Source organism: Cetorhinus maximus, chromosome 15 (assembly GCF_964194155.1).
Source record: "Cetorhinus maximus chromosome 15, sCetMax3.hap1.1, whole genome shotgun sequence".
Lineage (NCBI taxonomy): Eukaryota > Metazoa > Chordata > Chondrichthyes > Lamniformes > Cetorhinidae > Cetorhinus > Cetorhinus maximus.
This window is the reverse complement of record NC_135893.1, coordinates 84,956,498-84,980,622: the sequence shown is the minus strand read 5'-3', so window position 1 is coordinate 84,980,622 and position 24,125 is coordinate 84,956,498. Positions and strand designations below refer to the sequence as shown.

At 45.3% G+C, this 24,125-nt stretch overlaps 1 protein-coding gene across 1 annotated transcript in view; it reads right to left on the bottom strand.

Moving 5' to 3' along the window:
• The window catches only part of sdr42e2 (short chain dehydrogenase/reductase family 42E, member 2), a 45,378-nt gene that overhangs the window by 14,018 nt on the left and 7,235 nt on the right, over positions 1 to 24,125 (bottom strand). The window contains 6 exon segments of the mRNA XM_078557660.1: positions 1,006 to 1,071; positions 2,911 to 3,048; positions 9,860 to 9,942; positions 12,045 to 12,120; positions 13,155 to 13,273; positions 17,523 to 17,580. Of these exon segments, the coding sequence (XP_078413786.1) occupies positions 1,006 to 1,071; positions 2,911 to 3,048; positions 9,860 to 9,942; positions 12,045 to 12,120; positions 13,155 to 13,273; positions 17,523 to 17,580 (540 nt within the window).

Sequence of the window (24,125 nt, the reverse complement as noted above, 5' to 3'; positions counted from 1 at the left end):
CCAGCTGAGGCCTAAGCGGTGATTTGCAAAGGTGTAGTGTGCCTTTATTTTTGCATTCAATGCCCCTATTTACAAAGCCAAGCATCCGTATGATTTCTTAACTACCTTAGCAACTTGTACTGCCATCTTCAAGGGAATTGTAAAAATGCATCCCCAGGTGTCCCTGCTATTGCACCCCCTCAAAATAGGACCATTTAGATTATACTGCCTCTCAACATGGTTTCTTCTAAAGTGGATCACTTCTCAGTTTTTTTTTATATTAATTCACGAGATGTAAGCATCACTAGCAAGGACAGAATTTATTGCCCACCCCTAATTGCCCTTGAGAAGGTGGTGGTGAGCTGCCTTCTTGAACAGCTGCAGTCCATGTGTTGTAGTAACACCCACAGTGCTGTTAGGGAGGGAGTTCCAGGATTATGACCCAGTGACAGTGAAGGAACGGCGATATATTTCCAAATCAGAATGGGGTGTGGCCTGGAGGTGAACTTACAGGAGGTGGTATTCCCATGTTTCTGCTGCCCTTGTTCTTCTAGGTGGTAGATGTTGCAGGTTTGGAAGGTGTTTTCAAAGGAGGCTTAGCAAGTTGCTACAGTGTATCTTGTAGATGTTGATTGACTTGCTGTGTGGATGAAGGTGACCCTTCAGTGCAGTACAAATGAGTGCAGCGCTGTCAGAGGTGCCATCCTTTGAAATGATGTCTAAGCAGAGGTGGAGGTTAGAGATCCCACGATACGTTTTGAAGATTAGCAGAGGGGCTCACCCGGTGTCCTGGCCAATGTTCATTCCTCAAGCAACACCAGAAAATAATTCTGATAAATTGATCATTTATCTCATTGCTGTCTGCGGCATCTTGCCGTGTGTAAAATGTCTGCCACATTCACCTACAGAACAACAGTGACTGCACTTCAAAAAGTCATCCGAAACACTTATAGTTCGTTCTTTCTTAAACGAGTTGTAGAATTCATTTTTTTAAGTACTTATACAAGTATGTTTTTTTAAACCTACCAGTGGGGATAACCAGTCAAATACATTTACAGCTTCACCATCGTTGATGTAGTAAACTTGGCCACTCTGTAAACAAGGCAATAAATCTGGCTGCATTAAAACACAAAACGAGCTTTTAAATGACTGAGTCACACTGATTTCATCAGAGTCACACACAAGTGGATTTATACCAATCTGCCTAAACAGATCTACACCACAGTTAAACTCAAAGAAAGATTAGCGTTTATTTAGCATCTTTCACAACCTTAGGACATCCCAAAGTGTTTTACAGCTAATGAAGTACTTTTTAAAGTGTAGTTACTGTTATAATGCAGGAAATACAGCAGCTAATTTGAGTACAGCAACCTCCCACAAGTAACAATGTGATAATGACCAGATAATCTGTTTTTGTAATATTAAATGAGGGGCAAACATTGGCCAAAAACAGTGTGGCAATTCTCCCCGATGTTCTTCAAGCTAGCACCCTGGGATCTTTCATGTCCATCTACGAGGGCAGACAGGGCCTTGGTTTAATGTCTCATCTGAAAGACAGCATCTCTGACAGTGCAGCACTCCCTCAGTACTGCATTGGGAATATTGGCCTGGATTTTGTGCTCATGTCCTGGACCCACTATCTTCACCTCTCAGAGGTGTGGGTGCTACCAACTGAGCCACGGCTGACACTGACTGTCAAGTCAATCCTGTCTCAAGAGAAGAAACTACATGGAGAAGAACTTTCTGCTGATCTGCCCTCAAGATTTCTCCAACAAAAGGAAGTGCTGGAAATATTCAGCAGGTCTGACAACATTTGTGGAGAGAGAAACAGAGTTAACGTTTCACTAGAAAGGCCATAAACCTGAAGCGTTAACTTTGTTTCTCTCTCCACAGATGCGGCCAAACCTGTGGAGTATTTCCAGCACCTTCAGTTTTTATTTCAGATTTCTAGCAAATGCGGTATTTTGTTTTTGTTGAGACGTCTTTATTTTCATTGACCTCACTGTTACACCAATGCCCTCAATTAGGGTATCAGAAATACCAGAATGTTCATGCTCATTATTAGAGCTTCCTTCGACCTCTGTAACATCGTCCCTCTCAGCCCATCTACTGCTGAAACCTTCATCCATGCTTCTGCTTCCTCCAGACTCGACTATTCCAAAGCTTTCCTGGCTGGCCTCCTATCTTCCACCCTCTGTAAATATGAGCTCATCCAAAACTCTGTTATGCCATTATTTATTCACACCAAGTCCCACACACCCACCACCTCCTGTGATCACTGATTGATCGGCTCTCAATTTGGAAATGCTCCGATTTTAATATTCCCTTCCTCGTGTTCAAATCTCTTTGTGGCCTCACCGTCTCTGTGTAAACTCCTGCCATCCGACAACCCTCCGATGTTGGCTCCCCTCCAATTATCGGGTGGAATTTTACCGCCCCATTGCAGCAGGGGAGGTGGGCCCACAAAGTGTGGCCAGCCGTTCAAAAGTCCATTGACTTCAGCCGGACTGTAAAGTCCCACCAGCATAAAAACCTGCCCATGGTCTCTGGTGCACCTCCAATTTTAGCCACTCTACCACTGGGAGCCATGCCTTCAACTGCCGAGGTCCTATGCTCTGAAATCCCCTCCCTAAACTTCCACATCTCGTCCTTTAAGACGGTCCTTAAAACCAACCTCCTTGACAAAAGTCTTCAATCACCTGCCCTAACATCTCTCTATATAGCTCACTGTCAAATCCTGTCTGACTTATGCTGCTCTGAAGCTCCTTGGGACATTTTACTATAGTAAAGCTGCTATATAAATGCAACTTATACTATAGATCAATTAGTCAAATCAATGAGTTTCGAGGATTGATATTTTCAGAGGCCATGATGCCACCCTTGGACTTTGGATACCAATGCAGCCCTTGGTGATGCAGACATGCCACTTACCGCTACGTAACCTTTGGCAGCTGTAAGTGCCTCCGCAGCGAGGATGTGAGCTTGCACCACATTGTCAACATGGACCCAGTTCATCTTGGCGTCAGGATTTCCGAAGGTGAAACTGAACAGCCGTCTATCAATGTTCACCTGCAATAACCAGGGTACCGATTTAATGGGGGACCAGCAATCAGCTGTAATCACCATTGGCATCTAATACTGAAGCAATGCTCAAACTGTATAATGTGGGTTGCCTATTCCTGGTAGTTCACAATGTTCTCACTAATCTCCTGTATTCATTGTTATGTGTCTGCTGTGGCTCAGTGGGTAGCACTCTTGCCCCTGAATCAGAAGATTGTGGCTTGAGCACTGACTTAAGCACATAATCCAGGCTGGCTGTCGCGGAAATCGGAGTGAACACTCAGACCCAGGAGGTTTGTCTCAGAAGCCTTTATTAATCGTGATATCACAGAGAGCCCAGTAACATACAAGGTAGCTAGCTGACACTCTGAGGAAGCATCAGAGCACACACGTATTTATAGTAGAAGTTGTACATATCAAAGAGCTTGAAGGTGATAAGACTGTCTAACTTTCAATGATCAATTACACTGAGAATCTTTGTCTTTGGCATGCAACACACAATTAGTCTATTCTAAGTTTATGACTATACAGGATATTGGGGGAAGCTCACGTAGTAATAAAAAGTGAGACAGAGAATAGATAACCATGCTTGACCTTATCTTTAGTGCTAGGGGGTGTACACTCTAGAGAACAGATGACCATTGCTTGATCCTGGGGGCAGACATCCCAGCCCCCTCTCAAGGACTCCAGGAAGCCTGCCCATGACACTCCCCTTTCTCCCCTCCTGCTCGATTAGCTGGCAGCTGCAGGTGTGCCTGCTAGAACAAAAGAGGGAACTGTGCTGTAGTATTCCACTATGGTGCTAACTGTTTAACCCTTGGTTGACCTGTAGATGTATTTTATTCTTCTACACTGGCACTCTGAGCACTGCACTCTCTTTTGGATGAAACATTAAATCGGACAACACTGCCGGTAGCAAAAGATCCCACAACTCGACTTCAAAGAGCAGGGGAGCTCTCTCAGGTGTCCTTGGATCCGCAATCTACATCATTAAAAAATAAAGATTATCCGGTCATTTATGTTGTTGCTGTGGGAGCTTGCTGTGCGCAGGTTGTTGTCATGTTTCCTACATAACAACAGGAAGTACCCTTCAAAAAAAGTATCTCATTGGCTGTAAAGTGCTTTAGGATGTCCTGCGTTCATGATAACAGCTGTATACAAGTAGGTTCTTACTTTGTACATACTGATTTATTGGGAAAAACTTTCCCCCCGTCATGGTGGGGGGGGAAGTGCTGGAGCGGGCGCGGGCGCGGGCAGGGGTGCCTCCAATCAGCGCCCCCAATTGGGGGCGTGCCGCCATTTTACATGGGCAGGCCCAGCATGACGTATGCGCTCCCTGTGCGGGCGGTGGGCGAGATGATTTCCTCAGCCAGGAGTGCACTCTTTCGCACATGCGTGTTGGGAGTTCCACCCCATGTCATCCCGTGTCATTTTATGCATCGGTGAGTGGGCCCCGCCCCCGCTCGCCAACCGGAAGATCCTGCCCATAAAGTTCCACTGATTCCGGACCAAGTTGGATCTTGCAGCTGCGTCGATCAGCAACCAGCGTCTTGTTGAAGTGCGATGAGCTTTCTTACCATTGACATTGATTCTACTGCAATTGTTTATGAGGAGGTTTCTAATTGGAGACTTCAGGCATCTGCCTCAAGCCTGATTTTGAAACCATCTGCATGTGTAATGTTACCATGACAGTACAGAACTATCCCAACGGCCAGATGAGATTCCTGGTGCAGATGTGACGTTGGTGGTATCTGTAGAAGTCATGCTGATTCACTGCTGCAACCTCAGATGGTTTTACTTCACCGTTGCCTCAATCCCCCTCTGTGCTCACTGGCCTACATCTGCTCCTGGTTTGGCAATGCCTCAATTTTAAAATTCTCATCCTTCTGTGAGGGATTCTGTATTTTTTTCGGGTGTGTTTTCAGGGTGGAGGCCTGCCCCAGAGCACATCGTGGGGGGGCGGGGGGACCAGGCCACACATGCTCGGTTTCCAGATTCCCCTCATTGACAATGGAGCAATTGAAGGAGTTTGTTCAGCAGCCAGAAAACAAAGTGGTTCTAGTTAAGCAACAGGATGTTGCCCTGACTCCAGTGCAGGATGTGCTTAACGTGAGTAGTAAACTATTTTGTGAACTACAGCTTGAGGAGAGACAGGATCAACAGTGCACCTGCATGAGGCACGCGGCACAAAAAGTTGCTCAGCGTTTTGCCACAAATTAATTAGCCCACAAGAGAAGGGTCAGGTGACCAGCGGTAGTTGGTAGCTCCGTGCTGCCTAGGAGGTGGGGCTCAGAGAAGCCCAGGAGCAGTGGTGGCTCACTGCAGCTGAGAGTTGGGGCTGAGAAGAAGGTTGGCAGCAGTCGCTGGCAGCAACACAGCTGGGGAACTGGAACTATGCCTGAGTATAGTGCAGTGCGGTCTGGCAAATACTGTGGGATGCAGTTTCGGGTGAAGTGATTGAGTGGCTGGAGGGTGCACAGTTGTTGGGGCAGTCTGAGCTGGAGTCCGGGTACCTGACAACTGACTGCAGGCAGAAGAAGCAAGAGGGCTTTGAGGCTAGGTTGGAGCTGCTGTTGAGGGGAATCCTCGAAGGAGAGGAACTGTAATCCCTCGTGAGGAAGACAGACTTTTTGTGACTCACAGTGATCACTGACATCTGGGTGGGTTGCTGAGAAATTTGCAAGATCTGTCTTTGTTGTGTCTGCCATTTAAAGTGCAGTTTGTGATGTGGTCAACCACAGTTTGCCTGTTAATTTATGTTTACTTCATGTTAATTCTGGATGTTAAGAGTATAAGATAGATAGTATTGACTTTTTGCTTTGTTGGTACATTTCTTCTGTTTGTTTAAAACCATTGACTCTTGTGGCTTCATTCTCTTAATAAATATCTAGGATTTCAAATTTTGTCTGCTTTACAACAAAAGGTACTGGTCCCTAACCAGATCATACACTTCTTTGCCTCACCCTCTATGTCCTCACCCTTCCCTATCTTTGTAACTTCCTCTAGCCCCACAACCCTCCAAAATGTCCACAATCCTCTTAGTCTGGCCTCTTGAGTATCCCTGATTTTAATTGATCCACCATTAGCAGCCGTGTCTTCAGCTACCAGGGCCCTAAACTCTGGAATTCCCTTAAATCTTTCTGCTTCTCTATCCTCCTTTAAGACATTTCTTAAAATCTACCTCTTTAATCAAACTTTTGGTCACCTGCCCTAATATCTCCTTATGTGGCTCTCTGTCAAATTTTGTCTGATAACACTCCTGTGAAGCGCCAGGGGGCGTTTTACTATGTTGTTGTTGGGCTACAAAGACACAGACACAGAGGAGTTCCATCTGCCAAAACCATCTGATCCTGGAGTAACGGTCAACATGCCAGAATCAAAATCCAACAGGAAATGTATGGAAAATATAGGCAACTAAATGTTCAATATGGAAACTGAGGCTTTTTATTATTGGTTCCTTCCCTCTATACCCAGATGTTAACCTATCACCAGGTCTTTGTCCAGTGTTGCATTGAGTTGATTTCACTAAGATCAAACGGGTCATTTAAAGTTCAGTCGTCTTGTTTCTGGAATCATTATCAAACCTAATTATATAAAGAATGAAGAGGAGATAAGCCTTTAAAATATGCCCATTATTTTCTTTTGCAACAAATCAGATTTGGGAAATAGGTCAATCGAAGCCTTAGAAGCAGGAAAATGCAAAAACACAATCTCCACAAGACTTAATGAGTGATATTCATGTTTTAGCAAAGTACGAACAGCAGCTCAACAACATCTTGTATTTATATAGTGCCTTTAACGTCGTGGGATCATTCCAAGGTGCTTCACAGGAGTGTTCTCAAACAAAATTTGACCCCAAGCTACATATGAGATTTTAGAACAGGTGACCAAGAGCTTGGTCAAAAAGGTAGGTTTTAAAGAAAGAGTCTGCATTTCTATAGCACCTTTCACAATCTCAGGATGCCCCAAAGTTCTTTACAGTCGATGAAGTGTAGTCACTGTTGTAATGTAGGAAACATGGCAGTGAATTTGCACACAGCAAGCTCCCACAAACAGCAATGTGATAATAACCAAATATTCTGTTTTAATGATGTTGGTTGATGGATGACCCACATCAAACCCCTTCATAATTTGAAGCTATACTTTTAATTGGCTGGGGATGGGATTTCCGTCCCTCACTCGGGAGGAAGTCCCACCTCAGAGCTGGTCAATCTGATTGGCCGGCAGCTCTGTAGTGCTAGGGGCAGCAGTGGCCAGGACTGGGACTACAGGCAGTCCCCAGACTCAGTGCTGGATTCCAGGATCAGGTGAGTGCAGGGCACTGGTGGGGTGGGGAGGTGAGGCCCTGGGAGGTGAGGAGAGGGGGGGTGGGGTCTTGATGGAGAGGCCAGGAAAAGGGGGGAGCACCCAAGTGGGTCGGACCTTTGGGGGGTGCATCCAATGTGGAAAGGAGACAGTTGAGGTAGATGCCCCCATCTTCCTGCCCAAGGCCCGGGCAGGGTTACCTGCTGGGTTACCTTCCTCCTGCCAGCCTCAAAATTGAGATCTTAAACGGTCATTAATTGAGCACTTAAGGGCCTCAATTGGGGCAAGGGCGGGCGGACTGGCCTAGGCCTCACTTGTCCTACGGTAAAATTGCAGACAGGTCAGGGTGGGTGGGAGGGCACTGGGAAGGTCATCCGAGGAGTTCTACAGGTTGACAGGCGCCCGCAGGAGTCAGCAGTGTGCCCGCCGACAGTTAAGAAGGGCTGTTAAGCCCATTAATCGATCAATTAAATAGAACTTTTCCCAGCCCGTCCAACCTTATGGTTGGTGGGCTGGTGAATAGGCCAAATGGCCTTTCGATTTTTGAGGAAACCTCATCCACGGGCGGGATGAGGTTTCCGATGTTAATTAAAAATAAAATATAAGTTTTCAGAACTCATTTGCAACATGTCCCTGCTCTTTTGACAGCGTGATGAGACATGTTTTCCTTATTTTTTAAATCTTTATTTTTAATGTTATAAATCTTCAGCTCCCTAAGGCAGCTCTGTGCCTTCAGGGAGCTTTCAATGAGTGCACCCACGTGCTTGCTCTCCTTCCGCCCCCACCCAGGCAGCACTGAGCGTTTCAGCGCGTGATTCACGCTGACTGGCCGTTAATTGGCCAGCCAGGGTGAAACCGCGGTCAGGGCCTGATCGCGGGCGGCGGACTGTGGCGCGGCCACTCCCGGGCCTGCCCACCACGCCCGCCCAACGAGGGGAAAATCCTCCCCATGGTTTCAGTTCTGCTTTTGTAACTCTTCATTATAATCCGAAATAATAAGGACACAATCTGAGGCAAAACTGAAAGATACACAGAATTTCTTCAGCCCTGGACGCTGTTATTTTGGTTAGGATGTTCGATGTTCTGATTCACAAAATACCAGCTTGTCCATTTCCCTTGATATCCTTTTCTGGCAAAAGTCCATCAATTTCAGTCTTGAAATTTTCAATTTGGGCAAGTTCCGGATTTCCACCAGCCTTTGTGACTCCTGATTTCACTCTTTAATTTTAAGGTTAAGCCCCCTTGTTCTTAACTCCCTCACCAGAGGAAATTTATCTCCATCTACCCCAACATGTTTCATCTTCTAAAGTTGAGGCAATACCAGTCTAGTTTATGCAACCTGGCCTCATAGCTTAATCCTATCATCATCCTTGTGAATCTTTACCTCCAAAGCTGATATATTTTTCGTGAAGCCTGGTATCCTAAATTGAATACACTTACTCCATATGGTGTCTGACCAGGGCACTGAACAACATCACGATAATTGTTACGCGAAATTAGCCCCGTTGGTCTGGACGCTGCATCTGCAGGTCAAATTATCGGCTTCTAAAGCAGATCCTCTTTTCAGGCTGGCGCCTGATCTCAAGGGGGTCAAAGAAAATATTTTAAGGGCATCCTGAAGGCCTCTTGAAAAGGGGACAAATTGATATTGGTGCATGGGAGGAACTTGCCGCTAACTGTGCCATGGCGGCACCTCATCCAACAAGTCACAACAGGGTCAGAAACTGCCCGCATAATCTCTGGCTCGAGGAAGCCCTCTTTTCTCAGAGAAGCTCTTGTCCCCTCTGCCCAAAGGCCCTATGGCTCCAGGATTGGCCTGCGGAGTCACCTGAGGATATACAAATCATGAAGCCTGGCAGAGGTCATCCTCATTTCGAGGGACCGACGGTGACGACATATGAACAATGGTGGAGAAGGAATGACCCTCTGTGACAACTTGTGTATCACAATATACATACCCCACCCCACAGCCATGTGATCAGGAAATTTGATAAAAACCCAGGTCAATTTGAGGGAAAAACTCTGGGAAATTCCTCTCTGAATACCTTAAGCAATTGAAACAAGTCCAGGAGATCACTCTGACCTTGTTAGAGCTATGCAATTCCTTTTATACACACGGCTAGAAGGAACATAGCCAGTCAGCGGCCACAGAAACTGACAGCTGGTTCCAGAGATCACAGAGTCAGTATGGCACAGAGCGGGGTCATTTAATCCATTGGATCCTATTCTCTGGGGAAAGAAACATCTCCTGACAATCTAACCTAGTTTTGATGCACCTTCAAATTGATCTTCCCAATCTATTTAGTTGAAACAAGGTCACCAGGTCACATGGTGCTGCAGGTCACATGATCTACCAGGTCATATGGCAGACCTCAGGATGGTGTGACACAGTTGGAATACTGAGATACTGAGGTGCCATGATGTAAATTCTCTTCATCATAAAGACCATTGCTAATCTTTACAAGGTGCAGAAATTACCAGCTGAAATGGAAGGAGCTTGTGGCCCAATACTAACTGCCACCCGCGCCAAGTGTCTCTGTTCCTGAGGCCCATAGATACCTGGGGGGCGGAGCACGCAGGTTCAGAACATATTACCCCCTGTGTAAAAAAGAGAAAAAACATGTCAGAGTAGCTTTGAGTTTAATTGGTACAAAATGTTTCTGCCCTTGAAAGCTCTGTAGGGATTCCACGGTTTGCAAAGTTGGCCTTCAGTTTGGGATAACTTTCAAATCCAGAAATCCAAAATCGAATTCAGCATCAGATGATAAATTAAGGATGAATCCACATCCCTTGAGAATCAAAAAGCTGAGCACAAAATCTTGCTGATACCCACAATGCAATACTAAGGGATTGCTGCACTATTTGAGGTGTGCCTCTTGAATTACTTTAAATTAAGGACAATAAAATTGGCCTCAGTGTCTCTGGGCTAGGTCGCAGGTATAAAAACCCAATGAGGACTCTTGCTCCTGATTGCTACCCATTGTGGGATAAAGACATGGGTAGGGAGGGTGGATAGAATTTCTGCAGTGTATCACAGTCAAGGTTCAGTTGTGAACACAGTAACCTGGGCGAGGTACTGGAGGGTGGCAGGGGCCCAGTCTGAACTGTATTCCCTCTCCTTCCTCTTGCTCCTTCCCCTCTTCCTCCTACATAAGAGAATGTTGAAAATGTCAGACACTACACATGCCATCCATCAAGGATGTTGAAAGATCAATTAACTGACGTTTAACTTCTGAGTCAGGCCTCATGTTCAGAGAATGTTTAACTCGTTACATTATCTGCTGCTAAATTTAAATTCTGTCACACGACACGTGGTGTAGAGTTGCAATGCCAGGTAAATCATCAGTAATACTGATAATACAGTAATGTGTCCTGACATCACCGAGCGTCATTCCAATCTTCAGTTCAGCGGGTGCACACCGGAGTCAGCTGTGCAGATCATCGAACTGTCAAAGGCCTGTTAAGGCCATTACTCAACTAATTAAAGCACTTGTCAGGGCTGCCCTTCCCACCTTAAGTTCGGGGGGCAGGCGAAGAGCCCAGGCGGCCTTTGCATTTTTCATGGAACCTCATCCACGGGCGGGATGAGGTTTCATGATGGGTTTATTAATTTAATAAAATGTTTCAAGAAAATTCATAAACATGTCCCAGCTCATGTGACAATGTCACATGAGGGGACATGTCTGAATAATTTAATTTTTTTTATTTTTAACATCTTTATGACTTTTCTTAACCTCCCTGAGGCAGCTCTGTGCCTCAGGGAGATTTCTGTGCTCTTTCACGTGCATGTGCGAAAGAGCGCAGGCCCCAACTTTCCCTCCTCCTCCCGTCCGCACAGGTAGCACTGAGTGCTTCCGGGTGCGCGTCACACTGGGCGGACCTTAATTGACCCACCCACATAAAATGGCGGCGTGTGGCCGATTGCGGGTGGCTATCGGCTGTGCACCCGCCCACAACCGCTCCTGCCCAGTCCGCCTGACGGGGAGAAAATTCTCCCCCTGATGATTTATTGCGCTTGGGAGCCTCAGGAAGGGCAGGCTGGATTACAAACTGGAACTGGGCGGGCAAGGTAATTCAGGGAATAGTAAAAATGATGGGAAAAAAATGGGAAGAGATCAAAAAACCATTGGAGTTTAGGAAGAGAATCCATACAGCATGAGAGATGATGCGCAAAGGCTGGAGTGGGGTTAGAGGGAGTAGACTAGAACCAGGGGAAAGTGTGAGATGGACAACAGGGTTGGGGGTTGGCTGGGGCCGACAATGGAAGGATTTTTAATCATGACAATAACTGCGTAACCACAAGCAACATTTCAAATAATTGATGGGGAAGGAATGCTGTAATGAGTAATGGGTAATATGTTCTGGATAATAGGTTGATTATAGACCTGTAATCTCTGCGCTCCTCCAATTCCACAATTTTCATCACTGTTCCATTGACAATCGTGCCTTCAGCTGCCTGGACCCTGGGCTCTGGAATTCCCTCCCTCAACCTCTCTGCCTTTCTTCCTCTCTCTCTCTCCCTCCTTCTTTTAGATACTCCTTAAAACCTATCTCTTTGACCAAGCTTTTGGTCACCGGTCCTAATATCTCCTTGTGTGGTTTGGTGAAAATTTTGTTTGATAATGCTCTTGTGAAGGACCTTGGGACATTTATTATGTTAAAAGTGAAACAAAGATGCAAGTTGTTGTAAGGACATGTACCCCTCAGTGGAGAGCCATCAGCTGCCAGCACCATCTGATCAGCGATAGCTTTGGTCCTGGAGTAATAATCAACGTGCTAGGATGAAAGGTACAACAGGAAATTACACAGAACATTTAGGCAACTGCATAGTCACTTTGAAAATGTACACCTTTTTTTCTGGTTTTCCTTCTCGCTTAGGTGCCGCTCCCTCACTTCAGAGGGTACGATGGCAATTGGTTTCACCTCTGCCAATAGCAGACATCTGGTGGGAGAGGCACAGAAACTGCCCACCGTCCAGCCAACACTTGGGATCTTGCTGTGTGCAAGGTGGCTGCCACATTTGCAGACATAATAGTCATTGCATTTCAGAATAATTCATTGTGTGTAAAATGCTTTGAAGCATCTTTCTACAACCATGGAGGTTTCACTGTGAGCAAACACATTTCAGGGAGTGGATTGGATTACTCTTATTTGTAATTAACAGCAAGATTGGACCAATCACAGAGAGACCATCCTATTTATAGCTCCTTACTCCAAACACCTTCTCTCTCTCCCTGCTTTTAAAAGTCCTGTCCTCCCATTCAGAGCTCATCCTGTGCTATCTTGTACTGAGTGAAAACAAGGAAATCCCCAGAGAGGGAGTGTGGGTCTATTGATAAGTGGTTAAATGAATGGGTGAGGGGTAGGGACTCTGTATGGTGAGCAGTGGTGGGGTTTGGATGGTGAGTGGGGGTGGGTGTGGCTGGAAAGTGGGGAGTGGGTCTGGTTGGAAAGTGAGAGGGGAGGGATGTGGTTGGAGATTGGGGGGATATGTGTGGATGGAGAGTTGTGGGGGAGGGGTGCGGATAGAAAGTGAGGGAGAGGGGTGTGGACAGAGAGTGAGGGAGAAGGATGTGGATGGTGAGTGAGAGAGAGGGGTGTGGATGGAAGAGGGGAGGGAGAGGGGCGTGGATAGAGAGTGGGGGCTGTGAAGTTGATCTTGGGGGAGGAGTGTGGATGGAGATTTGGGGGAGGGGTGTGGATGCATAGCGGGGTAGAGGGGTGTGGATTGAGATTTGGGGGAAGTGGATGAAAATGACAAGATGGAGTGAAAGTGTCTCCAAAATTAAAAAAAACACATCAGCAGAGACCTTGTCCACAGGAACATATGGCACAGTATCTTCATCCCCCTGATGTATTTGTTGTCCTCTGAAGACCACATTGACAGTGCTGGTGTATATTAAACTCAGGATATTTCGATGGAGGTACACTAGAAATAAAGAAGAGAAGCCTGTTTATCAGTGCTACATTGACCTGTTCATTCTGGATGACTGAACTGGAATCCAAGCAAGTGGACCTTAATTAACTTGTTGAATATCTTTAAGGCGGAGATACACAGATTTTTGGTCTCTCAGGGAATCAAGTCTTGTGGGAGAGAGGAATTGAAGCTGAAGATCAGCCATGATCACATTGAATGGTGGAGCAGGCTCAACAAGCTCTATGGCCCACTCCTGCTGCTATTCCTTAGGTTTGCATGTTCTTAATGGATTCTCTTTGTTCAAAGCAAATAGAAGGTTGAAAGCTCATCATGAAATGTACAGTCATCAAAACAGACAATCATCAGAAAAATTGGAAACTATTGCAGGACCAGAGGTTCATTTTAGATGCTGTTGAAAAAAGAAAGAAAAGGAAAATCCTGCATTTATATGGAAACTTTAATGACCACAGGAGGTCCCAAAGCACTTTACAGCCAATTAAATACTTTTTGCAGTGTTGTTACTGCCGTAATGTACTGTGACAGCCAATTTATGCATAGCAAGCTCCCACAAAGTGATGTGATAAATGACCAGATTATCTGTTTCTCTGTGGTGTTGGTTGAAGGATAAATATTGGCCAGGACACCAAAGGATGGTCTGGGTGGGTGGGAACTGCCCGGCGCATCTTCAACTAGGGATCTTTTACATCCACCTGAGAGGGCAAATTTTTTATTTACTCGTTTACAGGATGTGGACGCCACTGGCTAGGCCAGCATTTATTGCCCGTTCCTAATTGCCCTTGAGAAGGTGGTGGTGAGCTGCCTTCTTGAACTGCTGCAGTCCATGTGGTGTAAGTACACCCAAAGTGCTGTTAGGGAGGGAGTTCCAGGATTTTGACCCAGCAACAATGAAGAATGGCAATATAGTTCCAAGTCAGGATAATGTGTGGCTTGGAGGGGAATCTTGCAGGTGGTGGTGTTCCCATCTGTCTGCTGCCCTTGTCCTTCTAGGTGTAGAGGTTGTGGGTTTGGACCTCGATCAAGAGCTGAACTCAAGAGTTGAGGTAAGTGTGACTGCCTTTGACATCAAGGTGAAGGAGCCTTGGTGAGTTGCTGCAGTGTATCTTATAGATGGTGCACATTGCTGCCACTTTCCGTTGGTGGTGGACAGATTGACTTTTTAAGGCAGTGGATGGGATGCCAACCAAATGGATTGCTTTGTCCTGGATGGTGTTGAGCTTCTTGAGTGTTGTTGGAGCTGCACTCACCCAGGCAACTGGAGAGCATCACACTCCTGACTCATGCCTTGTAGTTGGTTGCCGAGCTTTGTGGAGTCAGGAGTGAGTTACTTATCGCAGGATTCCTAGCCTCTGACCTGCCCTTGTAGCCACAGTATTTATATGGCTAGTCCAGTTCAGTTTCTGGTCAATGGCAACCCCCAGGATGTTGATAGTGGGGAATTCAGCAATGGCAAAGACATTGATTGTCAAGAGGCGATGGTTAGATTCTCTCTTGTTGGAGATAGTTATTGCCTGACACATTTTTGGCGTAAATGTTACTTACCACTTATCAGCCCAAGCCTGAATGTTGTCCAGGTCTTGGTGCATATGGACATGGACTGCTTCAGTATCTGAGGAGTCGCGAATGATGTTGAACATTGTGCAATCATCAGTGAACATCCCCACTTCTGACCTAATGATGGAGGGGAGGTCATTGATGAAGCAGCTGAAGATGATTGGGCCTTGGATACTAGCCTGAGAACTTCTGCGTTGATGTCCTGGGACTGAAATGATTGACTTTCAACAACCACAACCATCTTCCTTTGTTGTAGGATGACACCAACCACGTGAAGAATTTTCCCCCTGATTCCCACTGACTCCAGTTTTGCGAAGGCTCCTTTAAGTCACACTCGGTCAAATGCTGCCTTGATGTCAAGGGCAGTCACACTCACTTCACCTCTTGAGTTCAGCTCTTTTGTCCCTGTTTGGATGAAGGATGGAATGAAGGTCAGGAGCTGAGTGGCCCTGGTGGAATCCAAACTGAGCATCAGTGAGCAGGTTATTGTGAGCAAGTGCCACTTGATAGCACTGTCAGCGACCCCTTCCATCATTGTGCTGATGATCGAGAGTAAACTGATGGGACTGTAATTGGCCAGATTGGATTTTTCCTGCATTTTGTGGACAGGACATATCTGGGTAATTTTCCACATGCCAGTGTTGTAGCTGTACTGGAATAGCTTAGCCAGGGGTGAGGCTAGCTCTGGAGTACAAAGTCTTCAGTACCATTGCCAGAATGTTATCAGGGCCCATAGCCTTTGCAGTATCCAGTGCCTTCGGCCATTTCTTGATATTACATAGAGTGGATCCAGTCAGCTGAAAACTGGCATCTGTGATGCTGGGGACCTCAGGAGGAGGCCAAGATGGATTATCCACCCAACACTTCTGGCTGAAGATTGTTACAAATGTTTCAGCCTTATCTTTTGCACTGATGTGCTGAGCTCCCCCATGATTGAGGATGGGGATATTTGTGGAGCCTCCTCCTCCAGTTAATTATTTAATTGTCCACCATCATTCATGACTAATGTGGCAGGATTGCAGAGCTTAGTTCTGATCCATTGGTTGTGGAATCACTTAGCTCTATCACTTGCTTATGCTGTTTGGCATGCAAATTGTCCTGTGTTGTAGTTTCACCAGTTTGACACCTCATTTTTAGGTATGCCTGGTGCTGCTCCTGGCATGCCCTCCTGCACTCTTCATTGAACCAGGGTTGATCCCCTGGCTTGGTGGTAAAGGCAGAGTGAGGGATATGCTGGGCCATGAGGTTAAAGATTGTGGTTGAGCACAATTCTGCTGCTGCTGATGGCCCACAGCACCTCATTGTTACCCAGTCTTGCGGCACTAGACCTGTTCAAAATCTATCCCATTTATCAGATGGGACTTTGTTTCCTCAGGACTGTGCGGTGGACACGCCTACAAGTACTGTCATTGACAGATGCATCTGCAGCAGGCAGGTTGGTGAGGATGAGGTCAAGTAGGCTTTTCCCTCTTGTTGGTTCCCTCACCACCTGCTGAAGATCCAGTCTAGCAGCTAAGTCCTTTAGCGCTCGGTCACTAATGGTACTACTGAGAAATTCTTGGTGATGGACATTGAAGTCTCCCACCCAGAATATATTCTGTGCCCTTGCCACCCTCAGTGCTTCTTTCAAGTATTGTCCAACATGGAGGAGTACTTATTCATCAGCTGAGGGGGGGGCAATACGTGGTAATCAGCAGGAGGTTTCCTTGCCCATGTTTGACTTGATGCCATGAGACTTCATTGGGTCTGGAGTCAATGTTGAGTACCTCCCAGGGCAACTCCCTCCCGACTGTACACCATTCCATTGCCACCTCTGGTGGGTCACTTCTGCCAGTGGGACGCTGATGTTTGGGACATTGTCTGTAAGGTATGATTTGGAGAGTATGAATATGTCAGGCTGTTGCTTGACTAGTCTGTGGGACAGCTCTCCTAATTTTGGAACAAGCCCCCCCTATATGTTAGTAAGGAGGACTTTGCAGAGTTGACAGGGATGGGCTTGTCATTGTCATTTCCAGTGTCTGGGTTGATGCAGGGTGCTCTGTCTGGTTTCATTCCTTTCTGTAGACTTTGTATCAGTTTGACACAACTGAGTGGCTTGCTAGGCCATTTCAGAGGGCATTTAAGAGTCAACCACACTGGGTTTGGAGTCATACATAGGCCCGACCAGGTAAGAATGGCAGATTTCTTTCCCTAAAGGAAATCAGTGAACTAGATGGGCTTTTACGACGACAATTGACGATGGTTTCACAGTCACCATTAGACTAGCTTTTTATTCCAGATTTATGAATTGAATTTACATTCCACCAGCTGCCATGATGGGATTTGAACCCTTGTTCCCAGAGCATTAGCCATTACCACTACGCCACCGCCTCCCCTACAACCTCAATTTAATGTCTCTTCTGAAAGGTGGCATCTCTGACAATACAGTACACTCTTCAGTACTGCACTGAAGTGTCAGCTTAGTTTATATGCTCCCTAAACTGTCTCTGACTCTACATGTCTCTCTCCTCCTTAAGGCCCTCCTTAAATCCCACCACTGTGATGAAGCCTTTAATGACCCCTCCTAATATCTATTTCTTTGTTTAGAAGTCTTATGATTCCCTTCTTTCGAAGCACCTTGTGACGTTCTTGTACATTAAAGGTGCTTCATAAATGCACATTGTATCCAGGCAATAAATTGGGCTCTCACCATCAATAACTTGTCTTGTTCCGCCAACATTCACAGATTCAATCTGCTCTTTATGAAGCTGTAAAAATAAATAGCAACACTTGACTTAAAACAATATTGAAACTGTAATGTCACCGTAACTCACTGAATGATTCCTCAACTAATGACTCAGCCCTTGTCACTGATTCCCCACCCATAGAACCATAGAACCAAAGAAAAGTTACGGTGCAGAAAGAGGCCATTCAGCCCATTGTGTCTACACTGGCCATAAAAAGAGAAAAAAGAAACTAGCTGCTTATTTTAGTCCCACTTTTCAGCACCTGGTCTGTAGCCTTGTTGGTTACAGCACTTCAGATGCAGATCCAGGTACCCTTTAAATGAGTTGAGTGTTTCAGCCTCAACCACCAACTTAGGCAGTGAATTCCAGACACCCATCTCCCTCTGGGTGAAAAGGTTTTTTCTCATCTCCCCTCTAATCCTTCTACCAATCACCTTAAATCTATACCCCCTGGTAGTTGACCCCACAGCTAGGGGAAACAAATCTTTCCTGTCTACCCTATCTAGGCTTCTCATAAATTTGTACACCTCAATTAGGTCACCCCTCAGCTTCCTCTGGTCTAAGGAATAAAGCCCTAACCTATCCAATCTTTCTTCATAGCTGTAATTTTCAAGCTGTGGCAACATTCTTGTAAATCTCCTTTGCTCTTTCCACAGTAATTGTGTCCTTCCTGGAAAGTAGTGACCAGAACTGTACACAAAATTCCAGCTGTGACCTAACCAGCATTTTATAAGTTCCATCATTACATCCCTGCTTTTGTATTCAATACCTTGTCCAATAAAGGAAAGCATTCCTTATGCTTCCTTTATCACCTTATTCACCTGTCCTGCCACCTTCAGGGTCCTGTGGACATGCATTCCAAGGTCCCTCACTTCCTCAACCCCTCTCAATATCCCCCCATTTATTGTGTATTCTCTAGCTTTGTTTGCCCTCCCTAAATGCATTATCTCATACTTCTCTGGATTGAATTCCATTTGCCACTTTTCCGCCCACTCAACCAAACCACTGATATCACTCTGGAGTCGATAGCTATCCTCTTCGCTATCAACTACATGGCCAATTTTTGGGTCACCTGTAAATTTCCCAATCATGTCTCCCACATTTAAGTCCAAATCATTAATATATACGACAAACAGCAAGGGCCCAACACTGAGCCCTGTGGAACGCCACTGGAAACTGCTTTCCACTCACAAAAACACCCATCGACCATTACCTTAGAATCTCATTTTTGAATGCCTCTCACTGATTTGACACCGTTTTTCCTTCTAGTAACAGTATCCAGTCCACTTTTGCTAGTTCACCTCTCAGCTTTGTAAAATTTGTCTTCCCCCAACTTAGAACTTTTAGTCCTGTTCTATCTTTGTCCTTTTCCATAATGATGCTAAACCTAACTGTATTATGGTCACTATCTCCAAAATGGTCCCCCACTGCTACTTCATCCACTTGCCCAGTTTCATTTCCTAAGACTAAATCTAGAATTGCACCCCCTCTCTTTGAGCTTGTTACGTGTTGGCTAAAAAGGTTCTCTTGAATGCAGTTCAAGAGTTTTGTGTCCTCTGTGTCCTTCACACTGTTCATATCACAATTGATATTAGGGTAGCTGAAGTCCCCAACTATTACTGCACTATTATTACACATTGAAATTTGCCTACATATTTGCTCTTCTAACTCACATCCACTATTTGGGGGTCTATTGTACATTCCTAGCAATGTGGCTGCCCCTTTTTTATTTCTGAGTTCAACCCATATGGCCTCATTTGATGCTTCATTTAGTATATCATTCCTTCTCACAGCTGTAATTGTTTCTTTAGCCAATAATGTTACATCCCCACCTTTTTCATCCCTCTCTCTATCCTGCCTGTAAACTCTGGGCAGAATTTTCTGCCTGTTGGGCGGGCCGGTCGGGAGCGGGCGCGGGTGCAGGTGGGTGTGGAGCCCGCGATCAGCTGCGCGCCGCCATTTTACGTGGGCAGGCCAACTAAGAACCCCCCAACATGATGCACGGCCAGTAGCGCTCAGTGCTACCTGTGCGGGCGGGGGAGGAGGGAGAATCCTCCCACACGCGCATGAAAGAGTGCAGAAATCTCTCTGAGGCACAGAGCTGCCTCAGGGAGATTAAGTTCATATTGAAGGTTTCAAATAAAGAAAGATAAAAATTATTTAGACGTGTCCCCTCATGTGACAGTGTCACATGAGCTGAGATATGTTTATAAATTGTGGGAAAAATATTTATTTATTTAATAAAACCTTCAGGAAACCTCATCCGGCCCATGGATGAGGTTTCCTGAAAAACACGGAGGCCGCTTGAGCTCTTTGCCTACCCGCCAAGCTTAAGGTTGGACAGGCAGCGTTGTTAATTACTGTAATTGGTTTCTTAATGGCCTTAACAGGCCTTTGACAATTTGGCGGGCACGCAGTCGCCCCTGGTGCGCACCCGTCAAACAAAAGATCTGAATGATGTGCGGTGACGTTGAGACAAACGCCCGACGTCACTGCGCGTCATTTTACATGTTGGCTATCAGGCCCACCCCCGCATGTCGACGTGAAAATTCTGGCCTCTATATCTAGCAGTGTTGAGCTGCCTTTTTTGCCCCTCTTTGAGCCAAGTTTCTATTATAGCGATTGTATCATGCTGCCATGTGTCTATCTGTGCCCTCAGCTCATCGGCTTTGTTTGCTATGCTCCTTGCGGTTACATATACAGCTTTTAACACTGCCAAATTCCTATGCTGTACACTTTTTAACCTGAGCTTCTTCTGCCTTTCAGAGTCACTCACTAATTCTCCATCTCTCGTTCCCTGCTCTGAATTTGCCGTCAGGTTCCCAGCCCCCTGCCAATCTAGTTTAAACCACCCCCTTGCCCCCTCAACAGCACTAGAAAATTTCCCTGCGAAGATATTCATCCCAGTCCTGCTCAGGTGTTGACCATTCGCAACAAGAGGAAATAATCTTAATTTTTAAAAAAATCTCTATTAAATCTTCACTTCCCTGGGTCAATCTGAGCAACATCCATGTATATCCATTCACCGATAACTGTTTCTGTCCACATTGTGCAAGCTTTTGCAATCCATATTTGGTGTCACCCAGCCAAGATCTGCCTTCTCTGTTTAACCTTTGAACCTTCTTAATTTCCTGCATTCTGGGTTTTGGGACTTCCAATCATGGAAGCGTTAATGATAATCCAGTGTCAGTTGATATTCACCCCTTGGTGAATATCTGAGTCAACACCCATTTCAGCTGTGAAAAACACAACATGATTAGTGACAGGAACTGATGCCTCATCCATATTAAGTTGCTTACTCAAAATGCAGCACTGAGCAATAGATATCCCCAATATAAAACCATTTTACATTATATGATTGTTGACTCTGAAGTTGAACATTTTTCTAAATTCAGTTTTAATTCTGCTTCCCAAAAGCACAAGCGTTTTGAACAGATATTTGCTTTGCACTGTGTTATGAAAATATGTTACGCAGAATATTAATTTATAATGTCATTGGCTGGACATATGTTATTTTATAATGTCATCGGCTGTATGTATATTTATATTGAACTTTTTGAAAAGAACGCTTTTGCTAAGCAAAGGACACTGGCCTACAGCAGCTACTATGTTGCATTTGCGCAGGCTCAGGCTGTTTTATGGAGACTCAGAGTCTACAGAGATCTTAGAGACAGTGGCGAAGATAATCCCAGATTGAAACCTGAGAGAGATCACGTGATCCAGCTCTTGGGTGTAAAACGATGCCATATTTAAATTAACAGTCAGGGAGAAACTGCCACAGAGGCAGCCTTACCCCATCTCCCTTTCTCTGAAACCTCTCTCATCAAAGCTTAGCTGTATGTGATTTGAAAACCCACCGGAAGACCTCATTGCTGCAAACTGAGAGTTCCTAAAGAAGGATTCCAAGTCAACACCACTGCCTCCAAGACAAGATGGAATCAACCAGCCACAACTGCTCCAGTGAGAAACCCAAGTACCAACAGCTACTATGGAAAGTGACTCTTCAGCATTTGGACAATTCATTAATATTTATTTTCCTGAATTTAACTTTTCCTTGGCCAAGTTTAAAAATCTGAAACTCTGAAAGATTTATTTCTTTTTTGCATGCTTGGGAGGGTTATGTGTGTGTGTTGTTTTTGGCATTAATGGGGAGTTGGACACATTTGTACATTTTAAACCTTATGTTAATAATTTCTGCATCTTTGCCTGACTGAGTTTTAGCAATAAAACTAATTTTTTACTTGTTAACTTAAGGAACCTGGCCAGTTTACATATATATATATATATGTATATAGAACTGGTAATATCCTTTTAAAATTCAAATTCTGTTATAACCAAACCAGGGCTGGGACAAAGAGAGGAGTTAGTTTGTCCCTGCTAACCTGATTGTAATAGTTTGCCCTCCTTTCTTCACTATATCTGTGTTCAACAAGAAGGGTGTGGAAATTAGGAAAAAAACAAGAGCAAAAAACTTCTAAATGTCACTCCTTCCCTGAGTTACACACAACAGTCCTCCTGCACTCATTATAGCCAATCAGAGCTCCACATTCAGGCCAATCAGCACTCTTATTATTACAGCCAATATTCAACTAGAAACATTAACTCTTTTTCTCTCTCCACCAATGTTGCCAGACCAGCTGAGTATTTCCAGCATTTTCTGTTTTCTTTCTGCATTTCCAACATCCACAGCATTTTGTTTTTATTAAGAACCGTGTCTCTGAGGGAAGGGAGAGGGATCATCATCACGGTCTTCTGCTCCTGATTGCCACTGAGTGACTGCAAGGGAATGAGGAGAGAGCTGAACTCATCTGTGATGCCTTACACGGTGCAACAGCCTGCCAGCCTTTACTGACCTGTGAAGATTGATGACTCGGGAAAGCTCCAGCGCCCGTGAAATCAATCCGGCTGAAAATCTGCATCCCCGGACAGCAGCCAAACACAGAATCTGATCCTCCTTCTAATGAGGTCATTCAGAACGAGCAGCGACAAATTAAGAAATTGTCAGATGTTAGACAATGCCTGCCCTCCACAAACACCCACTCTTCAATTATTAAAGGATTATTTTCCAAAATGCCCGAGCATCTTTCAGGTAACTGCAGAGCAGCCGAGAAGGGGCATTAAAGTTTCATGAAGGAATGTAGTTTATTAGCTGTTTCAGTGAAGGTAGAGGGTCACAGAGAGTGCAGTAAACAGACTACACTTTGGTCCAGGGAATTTGCATCAAATGACATTCTATTTGTGGAGATTCCAGACCAACAATTTAATTCACAAAAGGAATGGTATGGATCATAAAAAGAAAGGCTTGTATTTCTATAGCACCACTCACAACCTCGGGGTGTCCCTAAATTTGTTTTACAGTCAATTACTTTTGAAGTATTGTCACTGTAATGTAGGAAACATGGCAGCCAATTTGTACACAGTAAACTCCCCAAAGAGCAATGTGATAATGACCAGATAATCTGTTTTTGTGTGCTTGATTGAGGAATAAATAGACATCAGGGATAGCTTCTCTGCATTCTTCAAGAGTGCCATGGGATCTTTTAATCCCAACTAAAAAGGTAGATGGGGCCTCAGTTTTATGGCTCATCTGAATGACAGCACTCCTGACAGTATTATGTTCCCCTATTACTATGTGGCTCAGTGGGTAGCAATCTTGCCTCTATGTTAGATAATTGTGTGTTCAAGTCCCAACCCAGGACTTCAGTGCAAGATCAACACTGACACTCAAATGTAGTACTGAGGGATTACTGCATTGCCAGAGGTGCTATCTTTCAGAAGAGGTTTTTTTTTGTAAAAATATACTTTATTCATAAAATATCTTCAATCACATTCAAAACCATTTCAAAAACAACATTACAAGGGTACAATCCAGGTTAAACTTTTACAAAATGTATCACCAGGTGCATCAGTACAAACAATATTACAATCATTTACAGCCTTTCATTTTGATCTGTACAGCCCGAGGGGCTCTAAACAGTTCCCAGTCTCTCGGTGCGCTGTGGTAGAAAGGTCTTAGACAGCGACCCTTCCCCATTGCGCCTTTGCGGCAGCTGCCCCAAGCTTTAGTGCGTCCCTCAGCACGTAGTCCTGGACTTTGGATTGTGCCAGTCCGCAACAATCGGTCGGGGACAACTCTTTGTGCTGGAAGACCAACAAGTTTCGGGCAGACCAAAGCGCGTCTTTCACCGAGTTGATGATCCTCCAGCTGCAGTCGATGTTTGTCTCGGTGTGTGTCCCTGGGAACAGCCCGTAGAGCACAGAGTCCTGTGTCACAGAACTGCTCGGGATGAACCTCGACAGCAACCACTGCATCTCTCTCCAGACTTTCTTTGCAAAGGCACAATCCACAAGGAGGTGAACAACGGTCTCTTCCCCACCACAGCCACCTCGAGGGCAACGTGCAGAGGGGGTGAGACTCCTGGCGTGTAGGAAGGATCTGACGGGGAGGGCCTTTCTCACCACCAGCCAAGCTACGTCTTGGTGCTTGTTGGAAAGTTCTGGCGATGAGGCATTCTGCCAAATGACTTTGACAGTCTGCTCGGGGAACCATCCCACAGGGTCCACCC